The sequence below is a fragment of the Gekko japonicus genome, unplaced genomic scaffold (genome assembly GCF_001447785.1).
Source record: "Gekko japonicus isolate JY-2015 unplaced genomic scaffold, Gekko_japonicus_V1.1 scaffold2524, whole genome shotgun sequence".
Taxonomy (NCBI): domain Eukaryota; kingdom Metazoa; phylum Chordata; class Lepidosauria; order Squamata; family Gekkonidae; genus Gekko; species Gekko japonicus.
The window spans coordinates 6019-31282 of NW_015161481.1; the positions used below are offsets into that span (position 1 = coordinate 6019).

Consider the following 25264-nt stretch of genomic DNA (forward strand, 5'->3'; position numbering starts at 1 on the left):
GAGAAAGTTTTCGAATTCCTCCTGTCTCTTGCTGACTCGGAACTTTCACATTTCTCGTTAAGGGTTTATTTGGCCGCACTTTCAGCCTACCATGTTCAAGTTGAGGGATGCACACTGTTCTCGCATTCACTTTCTAAACGTTTTTTGGAGGTACTGTTGCACCTTTACCCTCCCATCAAAACTCCTGTCATCCCCTGGGACCTTTCCCTGGTCCTTCGCCAACTCACCAAGCAACTTGCGACATAAAATACCTGTCCTGGAAAACAGCCTTTCTGGTCGCTGTCACTTCAGCAAAGCGAGTTCGAGAAATACTGGCTTTCAGACATGACACTTCTTACTTGTCTTTTCTGCCAGATGGCGTCTGCCTCGTACCTGACATCTCGTTCCTGCCAAAGGTAGTGTCAGAATTTCACCTACAGGCAGAGGTCTTCCTCCCGGATTTCTTCCCGGCTCCAACATCCCCAGAGGAGAGGCTGTTACACACGTTGGATACGAAGCGTGCGCTTCTGTTCTACTTAAACAGAACCCGTCCAACGAGACGTGACTGTCAACTGTTCGTCCCCTATGCGCCAGCAAGGCTAGGGACTTGCATCACGGCTCAGCATTTGTCAAGGTGGATTGTAGGTCTCATCCGCCTCTGCTACCTTATCGCTAAGCAGCCATTGCCTGGCCCTATCAGGGCTCATTCAACCAGAGCTGTTGCAGCCTCAACTGCCTTCCTCCAGGGAGTTCCCCTAATGGACATTTGCAGAGCCACTACCTGGGCTACGCCTAACACGTTCATAAGGCCCTACGCCCTAGACGTCCGTAAGAACTCTCGTACCAACATGGGACGTCACATCTTATCCTCGGCTTCGCAGTAAGGACCTGCCAGCACCCTCCTCCAGGTAGGCCACTGCTCACTAATCTCCCATGGGTGTGAAGCACAGAGACCACGTCAAAGATAAACAGGTTGCCCTAACACTATGATGTCACTGCTGGTTTTGCCCAGACGTGATGTCATGCATTGGCTTATCCTGCTGCTGAATTTCTCCTGGCTCGGTGCTGGCTGCAGCTGGCAACCTTTGCTGAAGGCAATTTCTTTTACACAATTTGAAAACAAGATTGAGCCAATACAAGTTTTTCAGGAATAAAGGATTCTGTACACCTGGAGTATCTGTTTTTTCCAGATACTTTTCCAGTTAAGGAGAGGGGCCACAAATTAAGCATAGGCAATAATCAGGTCACAAACCCAGACAGAGCAGGTGCTTTTTGAAAGGACCTGCTTCTAGTGGAGAGATACACCTAGAGGAGCGGTAGAGTGCTACACCTCTCTTTGCATGTTCAAACTGAGAGGAGCAGCAGTGTGATGAGGTGAGATCACTTGGTGGAGAGAGCAGGCAGGTTCCAGGGACCTCGCTTCCTGCAAAACCTCTCCTTTGCTTTTTCTCTTCCCCCCCTGCATATCCTGGCGTAGCCACCTGCCTCTGTTGCCAGGTAGTCTTCCAATGTTCCATGCTCACTTGAAGTATGGATCCCCCTATCGATGAAGTTATAACTCAGCTCTTCTTGTTTCTGTCATGTATTCTTGTGACTTCTTGTGACACTTGTAGTTCAGTGTAGCCCATGTTAGTTAAAGAGGGGTCCTGGGTTTGGAAAAATGGTCAGGGCCCCTGCCACACGGGGCGGAAAGGCACGGGCTGAAGCGCGGCTTCTGAAAGCCGCACCAAAAGAAACACACCGTGGCGGGATCACATTGATCCCCTGAGCCACGGCGCATTCCCTCCCCGGCACGATCAGATACCGGGGGAAGCGATGGAGGGAAACGGGAGACTGCCGAACTGCGCATGTCTGAGCATGCGCAGTTCAGGCAGGAGCCGGGGATGCATCGGCAGAAAGGCGGGCCGGCGAGCCCACGGCCGGCGTTGATGCGGCCGTCGTGGATGAAACACCTTGGTAGGTGGTTCATTTTTGATGCGTTTTTACGGGGGAAGGGCCGGATCGGGGACAGGTGCGCAACACTGCCCAGATGTTGCAGTGGGATCGCGCCCGTTTGCTCTGGCCCCTATCCGGCCCACTCCCGGCCCAAAACCCCTCGTGTGGACAGGGCCCTAGAACACATGCATTGCATGCAGAAAGTCCTCAGTTTCCGAACAATGGCATCTCCATAAATGTTTTAAATGGATGAAAGGATCTGTGTTAGAAGGGCTGGAAACAATGGATGTATGAGAGTGTGAGGTAGGTGGGGCTGAGAGAGTTCTGAGAGAACTGTGCCTGACCCAGGGTCACCCAGCTGGCTGCATGTGGAGGAGTGGGGAATCAAACCCAGATCTCCAGATTAGTCTGTCGCTCTTAACCACTACACCAAGCAGGCTCTCATTAGCATTTAGCAATAGATGGGAAAGAACCTGTTGAGTAGCAAAATGAAGAGTGAAAAATGAGAAGATGGAAATGAGTGAGCAGTAAACCTGTGGAAATGGAAATGTTCCTACTCCTTTTGTTTTGTTTTATTGTACTTACTCATACAGGCAGAAATTAAGCGTCTTCAGGAAGCTAATAAGGCTGCCCGGAAAGAGAGACAACTGATCCTCAAGCAGCAGGAAGAGATAGAGCGAATACGCCAGACTACTATGAAACTGCAAGAAAAACTGAAATCTGCAGGGGAAAATAAACTGGGAAGCTGCACGGCAACAGCAGATCCTGCCTCCAGGAAGTACCCTGTTAGTATTTGTTGTGTCACTGCAGTTCTCAAATTTTTAAAAAAGAACATTTCCTGAAACAGAAAGAAGAGCTCAATTTTTTAAAATAAATGAACTACTTTATCATTTTTAGAAAGATTAGCTCTTCATGACAGAGACTTGTAAATAGATAACAACTCTTTTTTGTTATTGGGACTACAGAGAGTCTTCATAAGCCTAGGTTTGTAACTTACATAATGAAGGTATTAATTTCATAGGAATAATTGGTGTATGGAAAATTGCAGTTTTTATTTATTTATTATATTTATTTATTTATTATATTTTTATCCCGCCCTCCCCGCGAACGGGCTCATGGCAGCTAACAAACAAGGGCACCATGTGCCAAGTATAAAACATTAAAACGCATAAAAACAACCATTTTATCAAAATTAAAGTGCTCAATGATGTTAATATTAATCATTTAGTCAAATAAGTCAAGTCAAGATGGTGATCAGTAGATGTTACTCAAGCCTGAATCGGCAGTACTGCTCCATCAGAAAACTGTAACTCGATCTTATAGTTGGCCATCGATCTTAAATGGGCCACCCCAATGCCCCATGTTCCCGTGAGGCAGTTGGTGGTGGTGGTGGCTCCTAATTAAAAGCCTGGCGGAAGAGCTCCATCTTGCAGGCTCTGCGGAACTGTGAAAGGTCCCACAGGGCCCTGATCTCCGTAACACTTATTAAACAGTTCCGTGTATTTTCCAGTTAACAAGATTTTTGTCCTCTACTTGTATGAAACTATAGTTTTTCATAACATCATTTATAACTTCCTATTCTATATTTATACAGTTTCATTCTTCCAAGTGAGTAATTGTGAATGCTATGAACCAGCTTCTCATTGTTGATATTGTTTGACTTTTTTCATAGGAGCATCGCAGTGAGGATGATGCAAAACAAACTCATTCTTCCAGCCCGCTGCCAACAGATGTGGAGACCTGTAGCCCTTCTTCTGTCTCCAGCAGTGAGACCAGTAGCATCATGCAGAAATTAAAGAAAATGCGCAGCCGTATGGATGAGAAGTAATTATTTTTATTGTTTGAGATTCTTTTCTTTAGCATTTGCAGAAGTTGCAGTGACATTTCAATACAGTTGGCCTCTGTGGTGGCCTCAGAGGTATAAATGGTAAAGCTGCCTTTCCTGCTAAGACCTCTCTGTTAATGTTAAATGAAAAGCTTATTTTTATAATGATATTTCAGTACATCTCTGACAGAGGTAGTCTTTTATACTTGATTTTGTTGTCCCCAAATAAAATGAGATCTGTAGCCTTGAAGAGAATGATTGATTCATATCATGTTTGGAATTGATTCACAATTCTTGAGTTGAGCACTGCAGACAATCCATTATTTTGAGTAATATTTTTTCCTGCCCTGTATAATAGATATCTTTACATTGATCATAATGGAGAGTAGGCAGTAATTGTAGCTAGGGATGGGCACGAATCAACTGATGAACTAACATTCATCGCAGTTTGTGGTTTGTGAAGTAATGTGAAGTAATGTTCATGAACTGAAGAACCACCACAAACTTTCACAAATTTTGATGTAGTTTGTGGTGGTTCATGAAGAGCAGGAAATGGGTTTAAACCCCTGCTTTCTGCTCTTCACAAAAAACAGCTGAGTGGCGGGAGCTGGCTGCCTAAGAAAGCCCCTTTAAGCAGCTGATCCACACAGAGCATCTATTTAAAGTGGCTTTCTTAGGCATCCAGCACAGAGCAGTTTGCTCCATGCCTCTGCTGTTCAATGTGATTTTCTTGGATTCAGCTCTTTCTGTTCATTGCTTTCTGCTCTCCACAGCTTTCTGCGGGGAGCAGAAAGTGGGGGCCACAAACCCATACGAACAGCTTCAGTTTCTGAACCAACCTCCTGGTTCATATAGGTTCGAGGTTCGGTTTGTGGTTCAGCCACAAACCTTTTGAGTTTTAAAAGAAATTATATTGTTACTGATTCAAATTATTGCACATTTACAGATGTTTAATGTATGAGTTGAAATCTTTATCAAAATATTGCCATCTATTCAACTGCATGTTCCCTCTGTTGGAACTGCACTTTTCTCTGCAGTAAGGGGCATCAATTTCTGGAGAGTCCCCCCTTCCCCTACTTTGTACCCTGTGCAGTTCTGAAGGTCAGTTGACTCCTTCAGAAACAATATATTATTGTTTCAACTTGATATTATAATAATATAATATTTTGGGGTGCTGAGTGGATTGTAGCAGGACAGTCATACTCTATGAAGTCTGGACGGTTGCATACAAACCGTTGTCATGAATAGCACAGAAACTCATTGTATTCCTGTGGATGATCAGGTTAGAACAGGGGTCCCCAACCGTTTTAAGCTGGCAGGCACCCTTGGAATTCTGAGGCAGGGTGGCGAGTTCAAGCACAAAATGGCTGCCACAAAAGGCAAAGCCAACCACAAAATGTCAGGGAATAAGGTCATGCATAATACTAACAGTAGATATTCAGAGTTTCAGGCAGAAGCTCTGTTTAGCAGGATGCCTTTTAAAATGAACATATTGTTTAAAAATAATATGTCCTGCATATACATAGCTTACCTTCAGTCAAGCAGTGCAGGTCTTTGTTTTATGATGGCAGCTGCTGCCAAAACAAAAGCCTCACCTGGCCCCACCTACATTGTCGCAACAGTTGCCAAGCCCGAGAGGTGTTGGTGGGTGCCGCATTGGGTGGGGACCCCTGATTTTGACTCTAGATTCATGTCTAGGCAGGTCTCGTTCTCTGGCCAAGCCATCCTAGTGACTGCTTGAAGTAGCCTAATGAGGGTGAGGCATGGACTTTGCTTGTTCCTGGCAATGCATTTTCCTAGACCCTGTGTAATTGGGTCACCTTGGACCCTGCTGGTGGCAGTCCAGGAGAGAGCAATTGGTGTACTTTGAAGTGACAAAATACCTTGTGCCTCCTCTGTCTAGGTTTTGCAATAGTGCGAATAAAGCCGTGTTAGCCAGATATTTAGTAAAGTGCCAAAAAGATAAAGACATATTGGAGAATAACTGTCACATACAACCCTTACAAGGAGATTCAATATAATGTTTTTAGGTTTGCCGTAAATAATGTTTTACCTGTCAAAGAAGAGTTTGTTGGTTTCCTGACCTAAGGATGCAGTAAGATTGATTTCTGCATAAAGTAAAAGAAAGTCAAAAAGAAAAATGTGCTGTAGTGTGCATGTGAACAGGAGCATGCTCTGTCAAAGAATTAACCCCTTGTGATTCTGGCATATTTAGTCTCCTAATATGGAATCTCCTAAGAATAGAAATGGTCTTCTGTATTGCTTTATTTTAGTGAATGCTGCCTATGAGTAGCATGGGCCATTAGTTTATTTCTAATAGTTTGCTAATACAGACTCTATGGCTCTTGCAGAGCAGTACCTGAAAACAAAACATTACAGAGTGCCAACGAAAAGAGTAAAAATGGCTAATGTGCTAAATGGTTGTTCAGAAATTCTGGGTATCATGTGCCAGTGAACAGTTCATGCTGTGGTTCTGAGTCATTTCTGCAGCTTTTACCCAGATGATGCAAAGCTAATACTAAAGGGGTTTGCCATGTTAGACTGTTGAAGCAAACCCAGAATGGCAATCTGGTGGCATCTTGAAGACTAACAGATTGGTTATGGCATAACTTTTCATGGACAAGAGACCAGAAGAGTGTGTCCTCCACTGGCAGAGAGGTGGGTATAGGAAAAACAATTATAAAGTCAAAAGGCAATGAAATGCAAGAGGTATGGTCTGTGACGTCTCATTGCAAAGTTCACAGAGACATAAGAAAAGCCCAATGGCCATTCAGTAATCAGCAATCATACAATCTTGCTAGGCTTGCCAAGACTATAATTGTGATTGACCTCTAAATGGGCAGCATCGAGCATCCTGATAAACCATCTAATTCAACAGATTCTTGTGCACATCTGTTCTTTTCATTGAGGTCAACAATGGGCTGCCTTGGGAGCTGTGGTTCCCCCCCCCCTCCAGGAACAGTTTAATTTGTTTCAATTATGACAGTTGACTAGAGTTCTTATTTATACGAATGAGTCTAGAACATAGTTTGGAACTGTTGTTTAAAGGGCTAGAACAGCAAAAGTTTTAAAATTCAAAGCTGAAATGAGTAGATGGAATTGTATATGAATGCGTACCTCTTAGAACAAGAAAAACCCGTCACCAAGTGTAGCACAAGTTCAGCAGAATAGGAAGCGGCAGTGAATGGAAGTTCATTGTTAATGTGCAGTTATGTTTTGCTGCCTTTGGAGACCTGTATCTGTGGTCAGATGATATTTTGCAACCCATTTAACATTCTGTGCTAGATGCTCTCCCACTCTCGCTTTTCTCCCTGTTCCTTACTATCTTGGCTTGAAACTCTTCCTCCTTATTTTGTAGACACTGCTCTCCTGTTCACTACTTCTTCTCTGTCTTTACGTCTCACCACTGGGCCTCTCTCAGTGTCTGTTTTCCCAACCTCCATCCCAAATTCCAGCTGTATATCTACAACCAATTGGTCAGGTAACTTTGCACCTTTTTCAGTGGTAGACTCTTTGATCGAGCATGCTCTGTTCAGTTTTATGAGATTAGGAGGCTCTTCATCAGGGTGTGTTTTTATTACTTTCCCCCCCTCAATAATCTTTTCCTCCACTTTACACATTTAAATCAGGTTATTGCCACCTATGAAGTTGACAGCGTCTGCCCTCTCTTAGCCAAGCTCAGTCATCCATCTGTGCTGAGAAGCTGAGCTTTAGGCTTCGACTCTGAAATTTAATTGCATCTTTCTACATGCACCTATGATGAGATCACCTGTCTGAATGTTTGTTTTTATTTGGACAAGTAAAATGTCATTGATTTGCAAAATGTTTTCAGCTGCTTCCCTTAACCTTTTCAAAGTGATTTGAAAATGAAGCTTGTAGGCCCACTAAAATGAACAGACTTTAACCCAGCTAAACAAAACCATCCCAAATATGCCACATAAGAGTTCAGATGTACAATTCAGCTAAGCAGTTTTGTTTCTTTTTTCCATTCATTGCATTTTCTGAATTTTGGGAAGTTTTGCATGTCCTGGCATGATTTTAAGGCATGATTTCAAGGCATTTTAGGGAACAAAGATTTTGTTCCACATTTCCAAGGTACTTAGTAAGATGAACTTGAGACTTTACCTAGCACAAGATACTGATTTCATTGTCAATTTGGGATGCAGTGAAATCAGATTGACTATATAATTTGCAGTCAAAGATGGAGAAGCTCTATCCAGTCAGTAAAAACAAGACCTGGAGCTGACTGTGGTTCAGATCATGAGCTACTCATTGCAAAATTCAGACTTAAACTGAATTTTAAGTGGCTGTCTGATGAGGCTTTACAAATAGCAGAGGAAAGAAGGAAAGCGAAGGGCAAAGGCGAAAAGGAAAGATTTACCCAACTGAATGCAGATTTCCAGAGAACAGAAAGGAGAGATAAGGAGGCCTTCCTGAATGAACAGTGCAAAGTAATAGAAGAAAACAATAGAATGGGAAGGACTAGAGATCTCTTCAAGAAAATTGGAGAAATCAAGGGAGCGTTCCATGCAAAGCTGGCCATGATAAAGGACAAAAACGGTAGGGACCTAACAGAAGCAGAAGAGATTAGGAAAAGATGGCAAGAATACACAGAAGAACTATACAAGAAAGACCTCAATGTCCTTGACAAACACGACGGTATAATCACTGACCTTGAGCCAGACATCCTGGAATGTGAAGTTAAATGGGCCTTAGAAAGCATTACTAACAACAAAGCTAGTGGAGGTGATGGTATTCCAGCTGAACTATTCAAAGTCTTAGAAGATGATGCTGTTAAAGTGCTGCACTCCATTTGCCAGCAAATTTGGAAAACGCAACAGTGGCCACAGGATTGGAAAAGATCAGTATACATTCCAATCCCAAAGAAGGGCAACGCCAAGGAATGTTCAAACTATCGCACAATTGCACTCATATCACACGCTAGCAAGGTCATGCTCAAGATCCTACAAGCTAGGCTTCAACAGTACGTGGATAGAGAACTACCAGAAGTACAAGCTGGGTTTCGAAGAGGTAGAGGAACTAGAGATCAAATTGCCAACATTCGCTGGATTATGGAGAAAGCAAGAGAGTACCAGAAAAACATCTACTTCTGCTTCATTGACTATGCTAAAGCCTTTGACTGTGTGGATCACAACAAACTATGGCAGGTCCTTAAAGAGATGGGAGTACCAGACCACCTCACATGTCTCTTGAGAAACCTGTATAAGGGCCAAGAAGCGACAGTTAGAACCGGATACGGAACAACTGATTGGTTCAGCATAGGAAAAGGAGTACGACAAGGATGTATACTGTCACCTTGCTTATTTAATATATATGCAGAGTACATCATGCGAAATGCTGGCCTGGATGAATCACAAGCGGGAATTAAGATTGCTGGGGAAAAGATCAACAACCTCAGATATGCAGATGATACCACTCTAATGGCTGAAAGTGAAAAGGATCTAAAGAGCCTCTTGCTCAGAGTAAAAGAGGAGAGCGCAAAAGTGGGCTTGAAGCTCAACATCAAAAAAACTAAGATCATGGCATCCGGCCCCATCACTCCTTGGCAAATAGAAGGGGAAGTCGTGGAAGTAGTGACAGACTTCACGTTCCTGGGATCCCAGATCACCGCAGACTGTGACTGCAGCCATGAAATTAAAAGACGCCTGCTCCTTGGGAGGAAAGCGATGGCGAACCTAAACAGCATGATAAAAAGTAGAGACATCACCCTGCCAACAAAAGTCCGCATGGTCAAAGCAATGGTATTCCCAGTAGTCATGTATGGCTGCGAGAGTTGGACTATAAGGAAGGCCGAGTGCCGAAGAATAGATTCTTTTGAACTATGGTGCTGGAGGAGACTCTTGAGAGTCCCTTGGACTGCAAGAAGATCAAATCAGTCAATCCTAAAAGAAATCAACCCTGACTGTTCCCTGGAAGGCCAGATAATGAAACTGAAGCTCAAATACTTTGGCCACCAAATGAGAAGGGAGCACTCACTGGAGAAGACCCTGATGCGGGGAAAGATTGAAGGTCAAAGAAAACAGGGATGGCAAAGGATGAAATGGTTAGACAGTGTCATAGATGCAACGAACATGAAATTGAGCAAACTTCAGAGGACGGCGGAACACAGGAAGGCCTGGCGTGATCTGGTCCATGGGGTCGCGAAGAGTCGGACTTGACTGTGCGACTGAACAACAACACCACAACTGGGGGGAAAACACCTTGTGTTGAAAGACACCAAAAATGGGGGGGAATTGTTCTTTGATCCCACTACTAGCATGTAGGGTGCAACTAGATGAGATGCTTGAAAAAAGACACCACAAAAGAGGAATCGACACAGTGGATCTGAGATATAGGGCTAATCTGTGCCACCCTACCTCTATGCTGTTTTCCTCAAGGCTGCTGTTAGTTCTGGTAGGACACAAGAGACGTGTTACAGCGATTTAGGATCCCCGTGGTCTTCTCTTTTTCAGGCTTCCTCAAGGGGAAGTGACAAACAGCCGATTAAAGAGGGCAAAATTCTCTCTCCCCCTCTTCTTTTGACAGAGTGCTTTGGTTGTGTTGCTTAGAAGTTTCAGGAGTCACTGCTAAATGAAACAGTTTTCTATAAGGAGAGCCAGAGTGCAGGGGTTAGAGTTTTGGGCTAGGATCTGGGAGACTCCGTTTTGAATCCTCGCTCTGCCACCGGGCGACCTGGGGCCAGTCACACACTCTCCACCCAACCCGCCTCACAGAGTGGTTGAGACGAGGATAAAAAGAGAACAATGTAAACCACTTTCGGTCCCCACTGGGGAGAAAAGTGGGATACAAAATTAGTAAATAAATAAATATTGATTTCATTGATTTTGTACTTGGTTTCAAGGCTCACAATCAAAGAGTTCCATAAATATCTGTTTCTACGCTAGATTGATAAACTTTTTGAAATCATTACCTTGTGTCCTGTTTGTCATCGCTCATCCTACTATGAGTCCCACCTCAGGTGTCAGATTTCAAAGGACAGTAAATTATCAGCTATTTACTTTACTGTTATATTTTGCCACCATGAGGAAATGCTGCCTAATTTTTTTTTCTGCCTCCAAAACCAAAATGCCCTGAGCTGTTTCTGCCTTTTTGGAATTCCAGCTTCCTAAATCTGCCATGAGGGTTGAACCGTTTTGAGTTCTTTACTGTGCAAAAGCCCCTTTCTTATGGTGGCAACATATTTGGGAAGAGCTGATGTATTTGGTTACTTTGACCTCTCATTATGTAGGGGAAGCCGAAAGAAAGTTTGGGTTGATGGAGATGGGTATATGTCATTTATCAGCTGCTATCCCAGAGGGTTACACAGTGATATCCTAACAGTATGGTGCGCTTAGGAAAAAAGCTTGATGTACTTTTCTAAATTATACTGTTGGTAAGTAAGCTCTTTTGATCATGTAGCTGTTTGGAATCATGGAAGCAAATGGTACCCTTTTGTTGGTAATGGAGTCACTATGGTAGGTGTAGGCCTCTCTTATTTCAACTGCCGACAACTTTGGGTCTCGACGCTCTGTGTTTTCTACTCTTGGGATCTGGTGAGAGATCAGACTAGGAAGGAAGAAGGGCTTTTTAAATCATCATTGATTTATCTTTGTATATAATAACTTTAGAGCTTCCCTCTTCTTTCACAGAAAGGAAAATGCGGGATTGCATGAAATCGGGTGCATTAACCTCGGTCACAGCTTCCCTAGTTACCTTTTCATGTCCCTTGCTTGTGTCCAATGAGTATTCACTGAAATAATTTAAAACACTCTTCATTGCATTTGTCCTACGTAGAATACAGGTAGGCTATCTTTCTGTTGCAGCTCTCAGTGTTGGTGTCTCATTTCTCATTGTTCTGTTTTGCCAGGTTCTTAACAAAGCGAGAGCAAAAACTGATGCAGCGGCGCCAGCATGCTGAAGAGCTGCTGCAGTGGAAACGCCGCCTGGATGCAGAAGAAGCAGAGATACGTCAGATAGAGAAACAAGCCTTGGCTGCTTGGGACAAAGAACTGCTCGAAACAAAAGCCAGGAAGATGGTGGCAGGAAACCAGAACCATCAGAAAGGTAGAAGGAGTGAAAGGGTGTCCGAGAGAGGGAGACGAAGGTCCTGATCAGCGCTCTAGTTTGCCAGTGGGGTGCCAGCTATGTGGGAAAGGCCCACGTAATAGACCTTACCCATGTGGCTCAGTTTTGTTCTTGTTCACACCACACAGAAACGGCTCCCACAACGCTGGGGGATTATTACAAGGATTTTTCCTGTGGTCCTGAGCACACCTGCTTGGGAATAAGAGAAGAAGAAGAAGAAGAGATTGGATTTATACCCCGCCCTTCACTACCCAAAGGTGTCTCAGAGCGGCTTACAAACTCCTTTTCCCTTCCCCTCCCCACAACAGACACCCTGTGAGGTGGGTGGGGCTGAGAGAACTCTGACACAAACTGCTCTTTTTCAAGGACAGCTGCGCCAGAGCTTGTGACTAACCCAAGGTCACATCAGCAGGTGCAAGTGGAGGAGTGGGGAATCAAACCCGGTTCTCCCAGATTAGAGTCTGCACACTTAACCACTACACCAAACTGGCTCTCCAATAAGTCCTGTTGGTATCAGCAGCACTTGTCTCCAAGGAAATGCCTCTAGGAATACTAAAATATGTGAAAGCTTCCTCTTCTGTCCTACTCCTGATCTTGCTACTTCATATAATGTGTTAATTTGAAAAGTTCAGTGAAATATGGTTTTCCATTCAGCATTACACGTGATGGGTGAAAGCAAAATATTAAAACTCTATGATTGTGGCTTAAATGTTCCAAACATTGAAACTGCAACAGCCCTGCTTTTACTTAGCTTTGAATTAAGAAATGGGTAACCTTTTACTGTTCACCCTTCCCTCCTTATTTTGGTTTGCATCACCAGAAGAAGAAGAAAAAACATGCATAAGTATCGGAGGGGGAGGGTCATCACTGTATGGTTATGCGCTTGTGCTATGAAGAGTCAATGCATTTTCACACTTTTATGGGGGGTTAGTTTTAGGAAAGGTAAAAGACATAGAGGCGTTGTAGATGCACATGAAGGGGGCGGGTGTTCTTGCTTGCTTGAGCTCACTATGCCATTTCATCTCAGAAACAGCCAGTGAAGAAGATTCTTCAGTGCCGCCTTGTTCTCGCTTCAACAGTGGAAGCTCTGTGCCAGAAGAACTGGGCAGTCTAGCTGTTGAGTCTGGCCCATCAAAGGTCTCCGAGGTCCAAGGGCAGCTGGGAAGCCCAGACCACACTACACTTATGGAAGAAATGGTTTATACGCAGGAATTTGAATCTTCTGCCTCACCTGGAAAACTCGTGAGTCAATGTGTTCACCACACTACTAAAGACCATGTGGAAACAGGGTTTTCTGGACACTGTTCTAGAAATATGGGGTTTAGGAATTCTGCTGTGATTGTGTATTTTTTACATCAATAGAATGTACATGTGCGTATCCCAGTAGGCAGTTACGGGCACGAGAGGGAAAGGTGGAGCTATTACAGGGAGCAGGAGGCTTTGGGTGCGTGAAGGTGATAAAGGAGTGACAGTCACAGGCAGGGATGTGTCTGGATGCAAAAGGGGCCAAGGCCATGGAGAGTTTTAAAGGTAAGGATGGAGAATGTGTGTTGGAACCAGAAGGGAACAAGAAGTCAATGCAAGGATCTAAATATGGCCATTGCCTTAGCACAGCAACATGAGACGTGAATGATTTGGGTGGCAAAGGGCTGAATAGGTGTTACGATGAAAGTTTGGAGAGGATAAAGTTGAGAGATGACCAGCATGTGAAGCAGACTTTCTCTGATGGGGCAGAGAGGGAGGATTGTGTGTTGTTTCCAGTGTTGTAAAGAGAGAAGTGGCATGGCCCGGGGACAAGGGTGAGACAAGGATCGGGCCCAGGTTAACGCCAGGTGGACCTTAGAAATGGATGTGGAGAGTTTTCAAGGAGAGGAGGACTTGGGAGGAAATGTGAGGCCTTCACTCTTGGACATACTGAGCTTGAGGCAGCAATGAGACATCCAAGCAGCAATACAGGACAGCAGCTGGAGATCTGGGATGGCTGTGGGGAGAAAGCTGAAGGATGGAAAGGCAGAGCTGGGTTTCATCACTGTAGAACTGATCCTGAATGCTATGCAGTTTGATGAGATCACCCAGGGATGGACAGTGTGGAAAGAGGAGAGGAGAGAGCCAAGATAGGGAGAGCAAGTGTCGATCTGTATCGAGGTTGTAAAAAGACCCCAGATGATGAGGACAGATTAAGTGCGACATTAAGGAGATTGCCAGTAACTTTGGTAAGGGCAGTTTCAGTGGGGAGAGAGAAGAGATGGAGCCTGGAGGGAGAGAAAGTTCAGACAATGGGAATGAGTGGCATGCCGTGCTCCTTCTAAGCTGTGCAGTCTTGTGAGCAAAAATTCTACTTTGTGAGCTACTGGCACTAAAGTTGTGAGTGAGCGATTTGGCTGCTGCATAAATTCATTTGCTCTGGAGCCATCCTTCCTGAGCTGAGACAAAAATGTGTGAGCCGAAGGCTGAAAAACTGTGAGCTAGCTCACACTAACTCAGCTTAGAGGGAACACTGCTGTAGGAATTTGGAGACCAAAAGCCCAAAAGAAGATTGGGTTATAGCAGGGAGAAGGAGATCTATTGGGGTTTTTTTTGTTTAGAATAGGGAAATGAGTGCCAAATTGGAATGCAGTAAGGAAGAAGCCAGAGGAGAGACTGAAAGTGAGAGGAGGAATTTAGAAGAGTGGTAGATGTCCTAAGACAAGGGGCAATTTCGCACTAGAGCTGCCTCGTGGTGCAGCCGCTGTTTGCCCCAACACTATTTGTCAATTTCGTGATCCTCACGAAACTGCGGAGGAAATTGGGCGAAGCCGCGAGTCAAAATGCAGCCCCGCAGCTTCGGGTGTGAAATTGACATATTTGTGTCGGGGCAAACAGCGGCTGCGCCGCGAGGCAGCTCTAGTGTGAAATTGCCCAAAGTCGTTGTCCGGTGGCTGCTTGCTGTTCCCCACTGTTGTGACTTTCGATGGTTGGAGAAGCGGCTGGCCACTGGTGTTTACTGTCAACCTTGGAAATGGGTTTTCACTGTTCTATTGTGGTTTTAATAAGCACAGGGTTTGTTTGTTTTTTAAATGAAACTCACAGATCCTTGTCTTGAAAATGTGTGTGTAGGATGTTTTTCACAAACAAATATTTATAGAGTGTAAAAGATTCCTGTGCAATAAAAGGGGACAAGGCTTTGGCAGAAGTGTCTTCAAGGTAGGAAGAGTGTAACTGCCAATGAGATATTTGATTACATCTTAGAGGCAAAGTGGCTGTGTCTCTCTCTCTTTCTCCTTTGTGACACTCTCTAGCTGTCACTTTCCTCGATCCTCTGATCTTTCTTTGTTCCCCTGATTCTCCTCGTCTTCCATCCTAGTTTTGTTCTTCTGTCTCTTCCCCTTCTCTGTGCCTTTATCTGTCTTTCTCCCTCTTTCTTACTTTCTATCCCGCCTTACCTCCTCAGCTCAAGGTGGCGAACAGTGTAGCAACCAAGTCGCAGAGACATAAATCCTAATCCAGTTACCAAAATTACAGAGTTCACTGGTAAAAGCATTCAGGCTTAAAACTCCCAAGTGTTAGAACACACAGGATCAGCCAACCCATAGACAAATCTGCGGTTTCAGCTTGCTTCCTGACTTTCTACATTTTTTCCTCAAACACGTAACCAAATAGTCTTGCTGAAGCCAATTTCAGCTGTTCTAAGTGATTCTATTCTAATAAGATGCAGGTGAAACTCCTGTAAAAATGCAGAGTTGACTACTTTGCTCTATGCAGAGATTTATGATCACAGAATGCTTTCCGTGCCTCTAATTACAATGTTGAAAGTAATGATCTTCAAGTGGTCATCTGTGCATTCATACCCATGGGATTCAGTGCGCACACGCTGGATCGATCGGCATTGTAGCAAGCTCTTTTAACTGATTTTCACGCCCAGACCTTGGGCATGCGCAGGAAGGGTGCGCATGCCCAGAGGGAAGGGTGTGGACATCCTGCCAGTTCCTTTCTTACCGCCGCGTTGGAAAGACCTCTTTCTCGTCGGTCTGATCGGTTCACTTTTTTGGCTTTTGCCTCACAGCTCTTCGGCTTGTTCCTCACTTTATCCTTTTTTCTTCAGTGTTTCTTTGTTTGTTCTTTAAACAACTTAAAAAAAACACTTTATTTTACTGGGGAAAATTGCCAGTTTACCTCAGTGTGGCCTTCGGGATTCCCCCCCTCCTCACCCCTTCTTTCTTCTTCACTGTTTATTTTTATGGAGAAGAAGTGGGGCTTTTTTTAACTGGTGCAAGGGTTGCGGCAGTAAACTTGCTCCACCTGACTGTCACACCCTGTGTATTTTTTGTCTGGGAGAGTCTCATCGACCTGAGTCCTGTCGCCACTGCGCTCACTTTTCCAACCAGACACCAAGAAATAGAGCTGCGCGCCTTAAAGTGGCGCTCCTTGAGTCGGCATTGCATCCTCCCACAATGATGGACTCCGAGAGGCCTTCGACATCGACGGCTCCAGCATCGAGGCCCTCTTCTGATTCCGCTCTACCGAAGTCGAAACCACCGGCATCAAAGGCGCAATCCTTCGCTTCCACGCCAGTGAAAAAGAAGGCCAAACCAAGTAAGGAGCACAAGTCCGCAAAGAAGGGCTCCTCTAAGTCCCTTAAGGTGGCAAAGAAGGGGAAGGTAGCGGTGTCTGCACTGAGTGATGCCCCTAAAGTCCCTCCCGCTCCAACGGCAGTATCGATACCGGAGGCCCAAGCCCCTCCACCGATACCGACCATTCAATTATTGGACTCCCCTATACACCAATTGGAGCGTCCTTACTCCGACATCGAGACGCTAGAGTTCCTAAGTCATCAGATGGATGCCGAGCCTTCTCCCTCTCCCTCCCCGTCGTCGACATCGACGGTATCGGAGGCTCCCGAAATCGATTCCCGTCGGGATCGACATACTTCTAACAGCATGTAGCGTCACCCTCCACGTCTGCATGTTCAATCTGTCGATATCGATGACCGGGATTACAGAGACTATTCTCAAAGACAGGCTGCCGCCTTGTCTCCGAGACGTCCACAGTCCAGAAGTCGATCCCCCCTAGTCTTTCTACCCCCACCACCACCTCTGTCTTGGGATCAACGACAGCTTAGGTATCTTTATGGGGGTTATCCATCATCCATGCCATGGCTGACTCCGGCAGGATATTCCGAGTGGGATCGTTATTCGTCCCACTCTGCCCACAGATCACGGTCGCCCTAGAGGTCAAGACCTTCGGCATCTTTGTCACGTCCTCCTGCTGACGACCCTTCCCACCACGATCCGGAACCTAGTCGTCCGTCAAATCCCCAAGTCGTACCACCTAAACCATTAACCAGTCAAACTGAGGTCACTCTGGTCCAAATACCACACCAAGATTCCTCTGTGGAAGAGGATTCAGATACCGAGGCCTCCGAGGTTCATACTTCTCCTGACCATAAGTCTCCTGATCAGGCTGTTGCTGATGATCTACCCATATCCCCATCTGACGATTTCACGTCATATACAGATCTCGTCAAAAGAATGGCCCATTCATATGCAGATTGGAAAGATTTTAAGGACTATTTAGAGAAATACTGGGATGTGAAAGACAGTTTGGTTTGCTTTGAAAATTATTGAAATCATAGAAATAGAATAGAAGGAGACGATTAAAAATAGAATTGGAATATAAGTTACCTATAGTTATGTAATAATGGTTTATAAGTATGTGAAAATATAATAAATGAACTGGTGGTTGGAAAGCTGTGGGAAGCCAACAAAGGGGAGATAGAGAGAAAAGGATATAAGAGAAATGTGATATATGTGAACTGTGTATTATCCTAATAAAAATTTGTTTAAAAAAAGAAAAGAATGGCCCATTCTCTAGGCCTCTCAGTCGTACAACGACACCCTCAAGTGTCTGATGCAGTTTTTGATATCGTACAGCTCAATACCTCTGCCACTTTGGCGTTACTGATGTCTACGGTCCTTCTACAAGCTGCTAAGGCACCATGGGAGAAGCCTTCGTCAGCCCCAGTGTCAACTAGATGTCCAGGAAACTGGAGCTGAATTTTTATTCTCCCACCCTCAACCAAATTCTATGGTTGTAACCTCCTCCTCCAAATCTAAAAGAACTCATTCTGCACCTTCTGACAGGGAAAGTAAGAAATTGGATGCCTTTGGCAGACGCTTCTACTCTACAGGATCTTTGGGAGTGAAAACCACAAATTACTTGGCCTGCATGAGCAGATATCAATACACTCTGTGGGAAAGGTTTTCTGAAATCCTAACTCACCTTCCTGAAGATAAACTACAGGCAGCCAGAGTTATTCAAAAGGAAGGCATGGTGTTGGCACCTGGCGTCATATCACCTCAGATGAATGGGTACTATCCATCTTGACCCGAGGCTACCGTATCCAATTCCACACACCCTTCCCCACCTCTCCTGGAAGAGGTTTCTGTCCTTCTGCACAAGGGAGCCATCGAGCCGGTACCACCTCATTTGCAGAGGAAAGGATTCTATTCCCGCTATTTTACAGTTCCAAAGCGGGATGGAGGCGTTCGACCCATATTAGATCTAAGGGCACTGAACTGTTTTGTGACCTACCACTGTTTCCGCAAGGTGTCCCTGCAACAGATTATGCCGCTCCTCCGAAAACATGTCTGGATGGCCACCCTCAACCTCCAAGACGCGTACTTCCACCTCACCATCCACCCCTCCCACCGCCAATACCTACGCTTCACAATTGGTCAACAGCATTACCAATATGCGGCCCTGCCATTCGGCCTGTCAAGCGCCCTGAAGGTCTTTACAAAGACTATTATTGTCATTGCAGCCTTTCTCCATCTCAAGGGTATTTCCATCTACCCCTATATCGACGATTGGCTCCTGGTAGCGCCTTCAAAGAACGCCCTGGTCTCAAACATCACCGAGATGTTGGCACTATTAGAAAATTTAGGCCTCCAGGTCAATCACGAAAAGTCTCATTTGCATCCAGTCCAAAGAATACAGTACATCGGTGCTATACTGGATTCCAAGACATGCATGGCTTACCTGCCACAAGACAGAGTGGCAGACATCATTTCCCTAACCAATGTCGTCCTTACCCAGCCTTCGGTCACGGCTTTCCAAATTCAGAGGCTTCTCGGCCTCATGGCCACAACTATGTCGGCCCTCGTCTTTGCCAGACTAAAGATGCGTTGTCTACAACTGTGGTTTATCCACAAGTATGTCCCAACCAAAAAACACACATACCGTCCTCCTAACCCCTCCTCCCAACATACGAGACTCGTTACTTTGGTGGACTGTCCCTTCCAATCTCTTCCTGGGAGCACCTTTCCATCCCCCATCACCCCATCACCCTGACCACGGATGCTTCCCTGTCGGGCTGGGGTGCTCACATGATGGGCATGTGTGTGGGAGGCAGGTGGAACACCCACGAACAAGGTCGACACATAAACTTCCTTCTTACCACTGATCAAGGGGAAATGTGTTACGGTCCTCACGGACAACACCACTGCACTCGCTTATGTCAACAAGCAAGGAGGCATGGTCTCCCTACGTCTCTGCAACCTTGCCATCCGGTTATGGGACTTTTGCATCACCCACGACATCTTCTTGATAGCCACGCACATTCCAGGACACATGAATGTGCAGGCAGACCATCTAAGTTGAGCAGGGCTCAGTCTCCACGAGTGGGAAATGAACCCAACCTACCTCCTCCCACTCTTCCGCAGGTGGGGAGCTCCCCAAATCAATGTCCTTCCCACCAGAGCCAACAAAAAATGTCCTCTGTTTTGCAGTTGAGGAGGCAGGGACTTACATTCTCTAGGAGAGTGTCTTCTTTATCCTTGGTCCAAGAACCTCCTTTACCTGTTCCCTCCCTTACCCATGCTTCTGAGAGTGGGCCACAAAATCATCAAGGACAACGCGAACTGCATATTGATAACCCCATGGTGGCCGAGGCAACCATGGTTCTCGACCGTCCTCGAATTCCCTCCGGCACAGGACCTGCTCTTCCTGTCCGACTCCCCTCTCCTACATCACGACATACCACGCTTGAAATTGACAGCGTGGAAAATAACGTCGATTTTTCCACCCGTGTAGTGAACGTTCTACTGAACGCCAGAAAACCTACTACGCGAAGGTCCTACCATTATAAATGGCAAAGGTTCTGTTCTTCCCTTGGTGATGATGCCCCTCGAGCCATCTCCGCAGCTCTCGAGAAAGTTTTCCAATTCCTTCTATCCCTCGCTGACTCGGGACTTTCTCACTCATCGTTACGTGTTTATTTGGCCACCCTTTCGGCCTACTATGTTCAAGATGATAAATGCACACTGTTTTCCCATCCGCTTTCAAAACGTTTTTTAAAAGGTTTATTGCATCTCTACCCTCCTGTCAAAACTCCTGTCGTTCCCTGGGACCTTCCTCTAGTTCTTCGCCAGCTCACGAGGAAACCCTTTGAGCCACTTGCAACTTGCTATATGAAATGTCTGTCGTGGAAGATGGCCTTTCTGGTTGCTGTCACCTCTGCGAGGCGGTTTGGAGAAAGACTGGCTTTCAGGCATGACACGCCATACTTGTCCTTTTTGCCAGACGGCGTCCGCCTCGTCCCTGATATCTCGTTCCTGCCAAAGGTAGTGTCAGAATTCCACCTACAGGCAGAGGTCTTCCTCCCGGATTTCTTCCCGGCTCCGACATCCTCAGAGGACAGACTGTTACACACCTTAGATGTGAAGCGTGCGCTCCTATTCTATCTGAACAGAACCCGTCCGACGAGATGTGACTCACAACTATTCATCTTGTACGCACCATCAAGGCTGGGGACTCGCATCACGGCTCAGCGCCTCTCAAGGTGGATTGCGGGTCTCATCTGCCTCTGTTACCTGATTGCCAAACAGCCATTGCCCGGCCCTATCAGGGCTCATTCAACTCGAGCTGTTGCAGTTTCCACTGCCTTCCTCCAGGGAGTGCCCCTGACAGACATTTGCAAAGCCGCTACGTGGCCCACGCCTAACACCTTTATCAGGCACTACGCCCTAGACGTCCGCAAAAACTCTAATACCAACATGGGACGTCGCATTCTATCTTCGGCTACGCAGTAAAGGACCTGCCAGCACCCTCCTCTGGGTAGGCCACTGCTCGCTAATCTCCCATGGGTGTGAAGCACAGAGACCACGTCGAAGATAAACAGGTTGCTTACCTGTAACTGGTGATCTTTGAGTGGTCATCTGTGCATTCACACCACCCGCCCTCCTTCCCCGCTGCTGTCAGCTTCTACATTTTCCATAGGGGTTGATTTGCAACGGTTTGAAGTAACTGGCGGGATGTCCGCGCCCTCCCCTCTGGGCATGTGCGGTGGGGTTCCTGCGCATGCCCGAGGTCTGGGCGTGAAAATCCGTTAAAAGAGCTTGCTACAATGCCGAACAATCCAGCACGTGCGCACTAGATCCCATGGGTGTGAATGCACAGATGACCACTCGAAGATCACCACTTACAGGTAAGCAACCTGTTTTTATGATGCATACTTTTTAAAAAAATGACAGACTTTACAAGCAAATTACTTTTTCTTCCCCCTTCGGACAGTCTCCTTCTAAAAGCAACGCGTCCTTGTCAAAGCAAGGGTCCAGCAAAGGGACCCACAGAAATGGAGGGCAGCAGCAGCATTTACCAGTAAAATCCCACGAGGTATCCTATAGTTGGTCTGATGAGTCATTATCCATGACCCAGTCAGGTAAGGAATAGACTTTTTGATGACTATCTTGTATTTATAGTTGCCCAATTCACATGCACCTGTGCTAACAAACTCCTCAATTCCTACTCTTATGTATGCTGACAATACTCTGTTAATAGCTTGTTCCTCGGTCGGATTGCATTGCCTATTGAAAGTGTTTGGAGATTATTGTAGCAATGAGGGCTTAACCATTAACTACGATAAGTCTAAAATAGTAGTTTTTGCAAAGAACCCCCGATTCACCTCCTATGATTGGCAACTAAATTGCAACAAACAGCCACAATTATCTAGGTATAAAATTTCAATCTAACTTGACCCTGAGTAACCATTTAGGCCTTATGAAAGAAAAGGCCTTAAGATCGTCTAAAGGACTTCAGCACTTTCCCCCCTCCAGAGATAGACAACATATTCCCTCTGCTATTATTCTTTTTGAAGCAGAAATAGTAACCCAGCTTCTTTATGGTGTTCCTTTGTGGGCCAATTTAGTAGACGAGCATCTTGATGCTATTCTGCATAGATTTCTAAGAAAGTTGTTAAATGCCCCTCATTGCGTGACACGGATTGCAATGAGAGCTGAGCTGGGGATTCGCTCTCTGGAGGCAAAAGCTTGGGCCTTAATCTTTAGTTACCGATTAAAATTTGTTTTGGCCCTTCCCGAGGGTCGCCTTTTAAGTTTGCTATTAAGGGGACTCATAAGTTAATCCCTGGTTTGGGTATGTAGATGCCAGACTTCAGAGGTGCTGGCACTGGAAAATACTTTTTTCCCAGCTATGTCCTTTTCTACAGCTTGCTCTCTGGTGAAAAGAAGATTGTTCCAGTGGGACCTAAAGAGCACTGTTCTGCATGCCTGCCGTGTGTGCTCTCCTGCTTTTTTGGGTTTATGTATTTAAATTCTTGCTGTCTGTATACGGATTTTTTAACCATCCCAGCTTTTAGTAGAGCCTTATTTTTAGCCAGATTCAGTGTACTACCCACTGCCATTTTGAGTGGGCGCTATTCTAAAAAGCCCTACTCCAAGTGTTTGTGTGGATGTGGAACTGGTTCTGTCGAAACTATGGAGCATGTCTTATTCTTTTGTCAAAGATATAAACAAAGATGAACACAGCTGATTGATTTGCTAGTTCCTGATATAGACATACCTGTATCAAGGAGGCCTGTAGCAAGTAAGCTCCACATTTTTGCTCAGTGGTTGTGATCCAGCTATTACTGTTCCAATAGAGAAATTAATTTTGGATTTGTTTGAATATAAGAGATGTGAGGAGAATCTAAAGAATTAATGTATGATCAGATAAATTATAGAAAATAAAATAATTAACCACAAGCAAAAGTCAGGACCCTGCTCCAAGGATGGTCATACAAAGCAGGGAGGAACAGGAGAAACTGACAAGAGATGGACATAAGTAAAGGCTGTACTTAGATTTTGCTGTGATTGAGGCTGAGGAATAGAAGCTTTCACTGGTAGGTTCATGGAAAAAGTGGGTTTCAGTAAGAGGTGGCACTGTGAAATGTTCTAGGGTCAGTGGCACCCAGTCTTATTTTGCAACTCGTAAGGCAGTTACTTTCTCTAAAACGATCAAATTTTCCTTATCAGAAACCACCTCTGATCAGAGTGACATCGAAAGCCGAATCCGGGCTCTGAAGGATGAGTTACACAAGAGAAAATCTGTGGTCTACCAGCTGAAGAAGGAGCAGAAGAAGAGACACAAGGAGAGGCTGAAAGCCCAGGAGGCCAGCTTGATCAAACAGTTAGAGGTAAGAAGTATTCAGAACAGCCATTAGATAGGAGCCAAATGGCTAGGAGGAATTCTGTAAGAGAAATCAGGTCAGTGATGTCATGTCTTGTTGAAATCCACATCACAATAGACTGTTAATTTGTTAGGATTAGAAAATGTTACCTATCAAGGTTTTCTGACAAATGGGTGTTAATGTGCTGGAAATACAATACTGATTTCTTCACGGGTGTCCTTTTTGTTAAAATGGATAAACTGTTCGTAGAATTATGATTCTTGTCTTTAGTTGAAAGCTGAATAAGGATGTATGCTATGCATTACATTGTTGATAATTACTAACCTTTCCTTCATTTCTCTTCTCCCAGCAGCTCCTTTTGACTCCCCAGAAACTTATGCTGGAGATTGCTGGACCCACTTGGGTCCATGTGGGTCAAACGGCTGCAGTGAGAAGGGGGGATTGTGTTAGTATATGTAGCAGGACTAAGATGCATCATTTAAAGTAGTTTGAAGTAAAAATCAAGCAATGTAGTATTTAAAAGAATGCCTTTCTCCATGGGCACTTAAGCCACCCACAGAAATATATCCAACAGACCAGAAACTTATGTCCTCTTGCATCTCCTTGTTTTCCCTGTATCAGACTTACGATGAATTCATCAAGAAGACTGAAGCAGAGCTGAGCCAGGATTTGGAGGCAGCACCGACAGCAAAACCGCAAATTAAAACTCCATCTTCTGCTACAGAGAAACCAAAGATCAAGCCACCTCCACTCCACAGGTAAACTGAATGAAGTTAAAGGGGCTGTTTCTTGGGAGCGGAGTCTGATAAGACCCCCACCTCCATGGCCACGGACCCTGTATGTGGGGTGTGTGTGTGTGATATTCTAATATAGCCTTCATGCATGAGCTTAGATTCCAAAGTTAGTAACAGAAATAAATCTACACACATTGGATTTTATGTGCACAGGACTGTTATGTTGCCTTGTATACAGCTGGTGGCATCTGAGATCAGGCAGGCATGCCGGGTGGCTAGGGAGGCAAAGCATACTCTTGTCCCCTCTCTCCACCATGCATAGGTAAATGATCAGGAGCTGTGTGATCCAATTCAGCTCTTGGTGTGTACATAAGAACATAAGAGAAGCCAATGTTGGATCAGGCCAATGGCCCATCCAGTCCAACACTCTGTCACACAGTGACCAAAAATACCAGATGCCATCAGGAGGTCCACCAGTGGGGCCAGGACACTAGAAGCCCTCCCACTGTTGCCCCCCCACCAAGAATACAGAGCATCACTTGCCCCAGACTTGCCACTGATGGACCTCTGCTCCAGATGTTTATCTAATTCCCTCTTGAAGCTGTCCATGCTTGTAGCCGCCACGACCTCCTGTGGGAGTGAATTCCATATGTCAATCACTCTTTGGGTGAAGAAGTACTTCCTTTTATCCATTCTAACCCGACTGCTCAGCAATTTCATTGAGTGCCCATGAGTTCTTGTATTGTGAGAAAAGGAGAAAAGTACTTCTTTCTCTAACTGAATGCTTGTAGCCGCCACGACCTCCTGTGGGAGTGAATTCCATATGTCAATCACTCTTTGGGTGAAGAAGTACTTCCTTTTATCCATTCTAACCCGACTGCTCAGCAATTTCATTGAGTGCCCATGAGTTCTTGTATTGTGAGAAAAGGAGAAAAGTACTTCTTTCTCTAACTGCTGCTCCATCCCATGCATAATCTTGTAAACCTCGATCATGTCACCCCTCAGCCATCATTTCTCCAAGCTAAAGAGCCCAAGCGTTTTAACCTTTCTTCATAGGGAAACTGTTCCAACCCTTTTATTTTATTTATTTATTTTATTTATTCTTGGGATTTATATCCCGCCCTACCCATACGGCCCAGGGCAGCTAACAGCAACTAGGTCCCGCAGGGCCCTGATCTCCACCGGGAGCTCGTTCCACCAGGTAGGAGCCGCCACCGAGAAAGCCCTGGCCTTGGTTAGGGCAAACTTGATGTCCCGAGGGCC

General features: G+C 45.2%; 1 protein-coding gene across 1 annotated transcript in view; it reads left to right on the top strand.

Annotated features, from left to right (window-relative positions):
- LOC107125703 (centrosome-associated protein 350-like) overlaps positions 1-25264 on the top strand; it is a 47176-nt gene that overhangs the window by 4879 nt on the left and 17033 nt on the right. Inside the window, exons 2-10 of the mRNA XM_015429155.1 lie at positions 355-368; positions 2508-2654; positions 3587-3738; positions 7098-7220; positions 11607-11803; positions 12852-13066; positions 21374-21521; positions 23113-23273; positions 23889-24025. Coding sequence (XP_015284641.1) covers positions 355-368; positions 2508-2654; positions 3587-3738; positions 7098-7220; positions 11607-11803; positions 12852-13066; positions 21374-21521; positions 23113-23273; positions 23889-24025 — 1294 coding nt within the window. The remainder of the gene's footprint in view (positions 1-354; positions 369-2507; positions 2655-3586; positions 3739-7097; positions 7221-11606; positions 11804-12851; positions 13067-21373; positions 21522-23112; positions 23274-23888; positions 24026-25264) is intronic.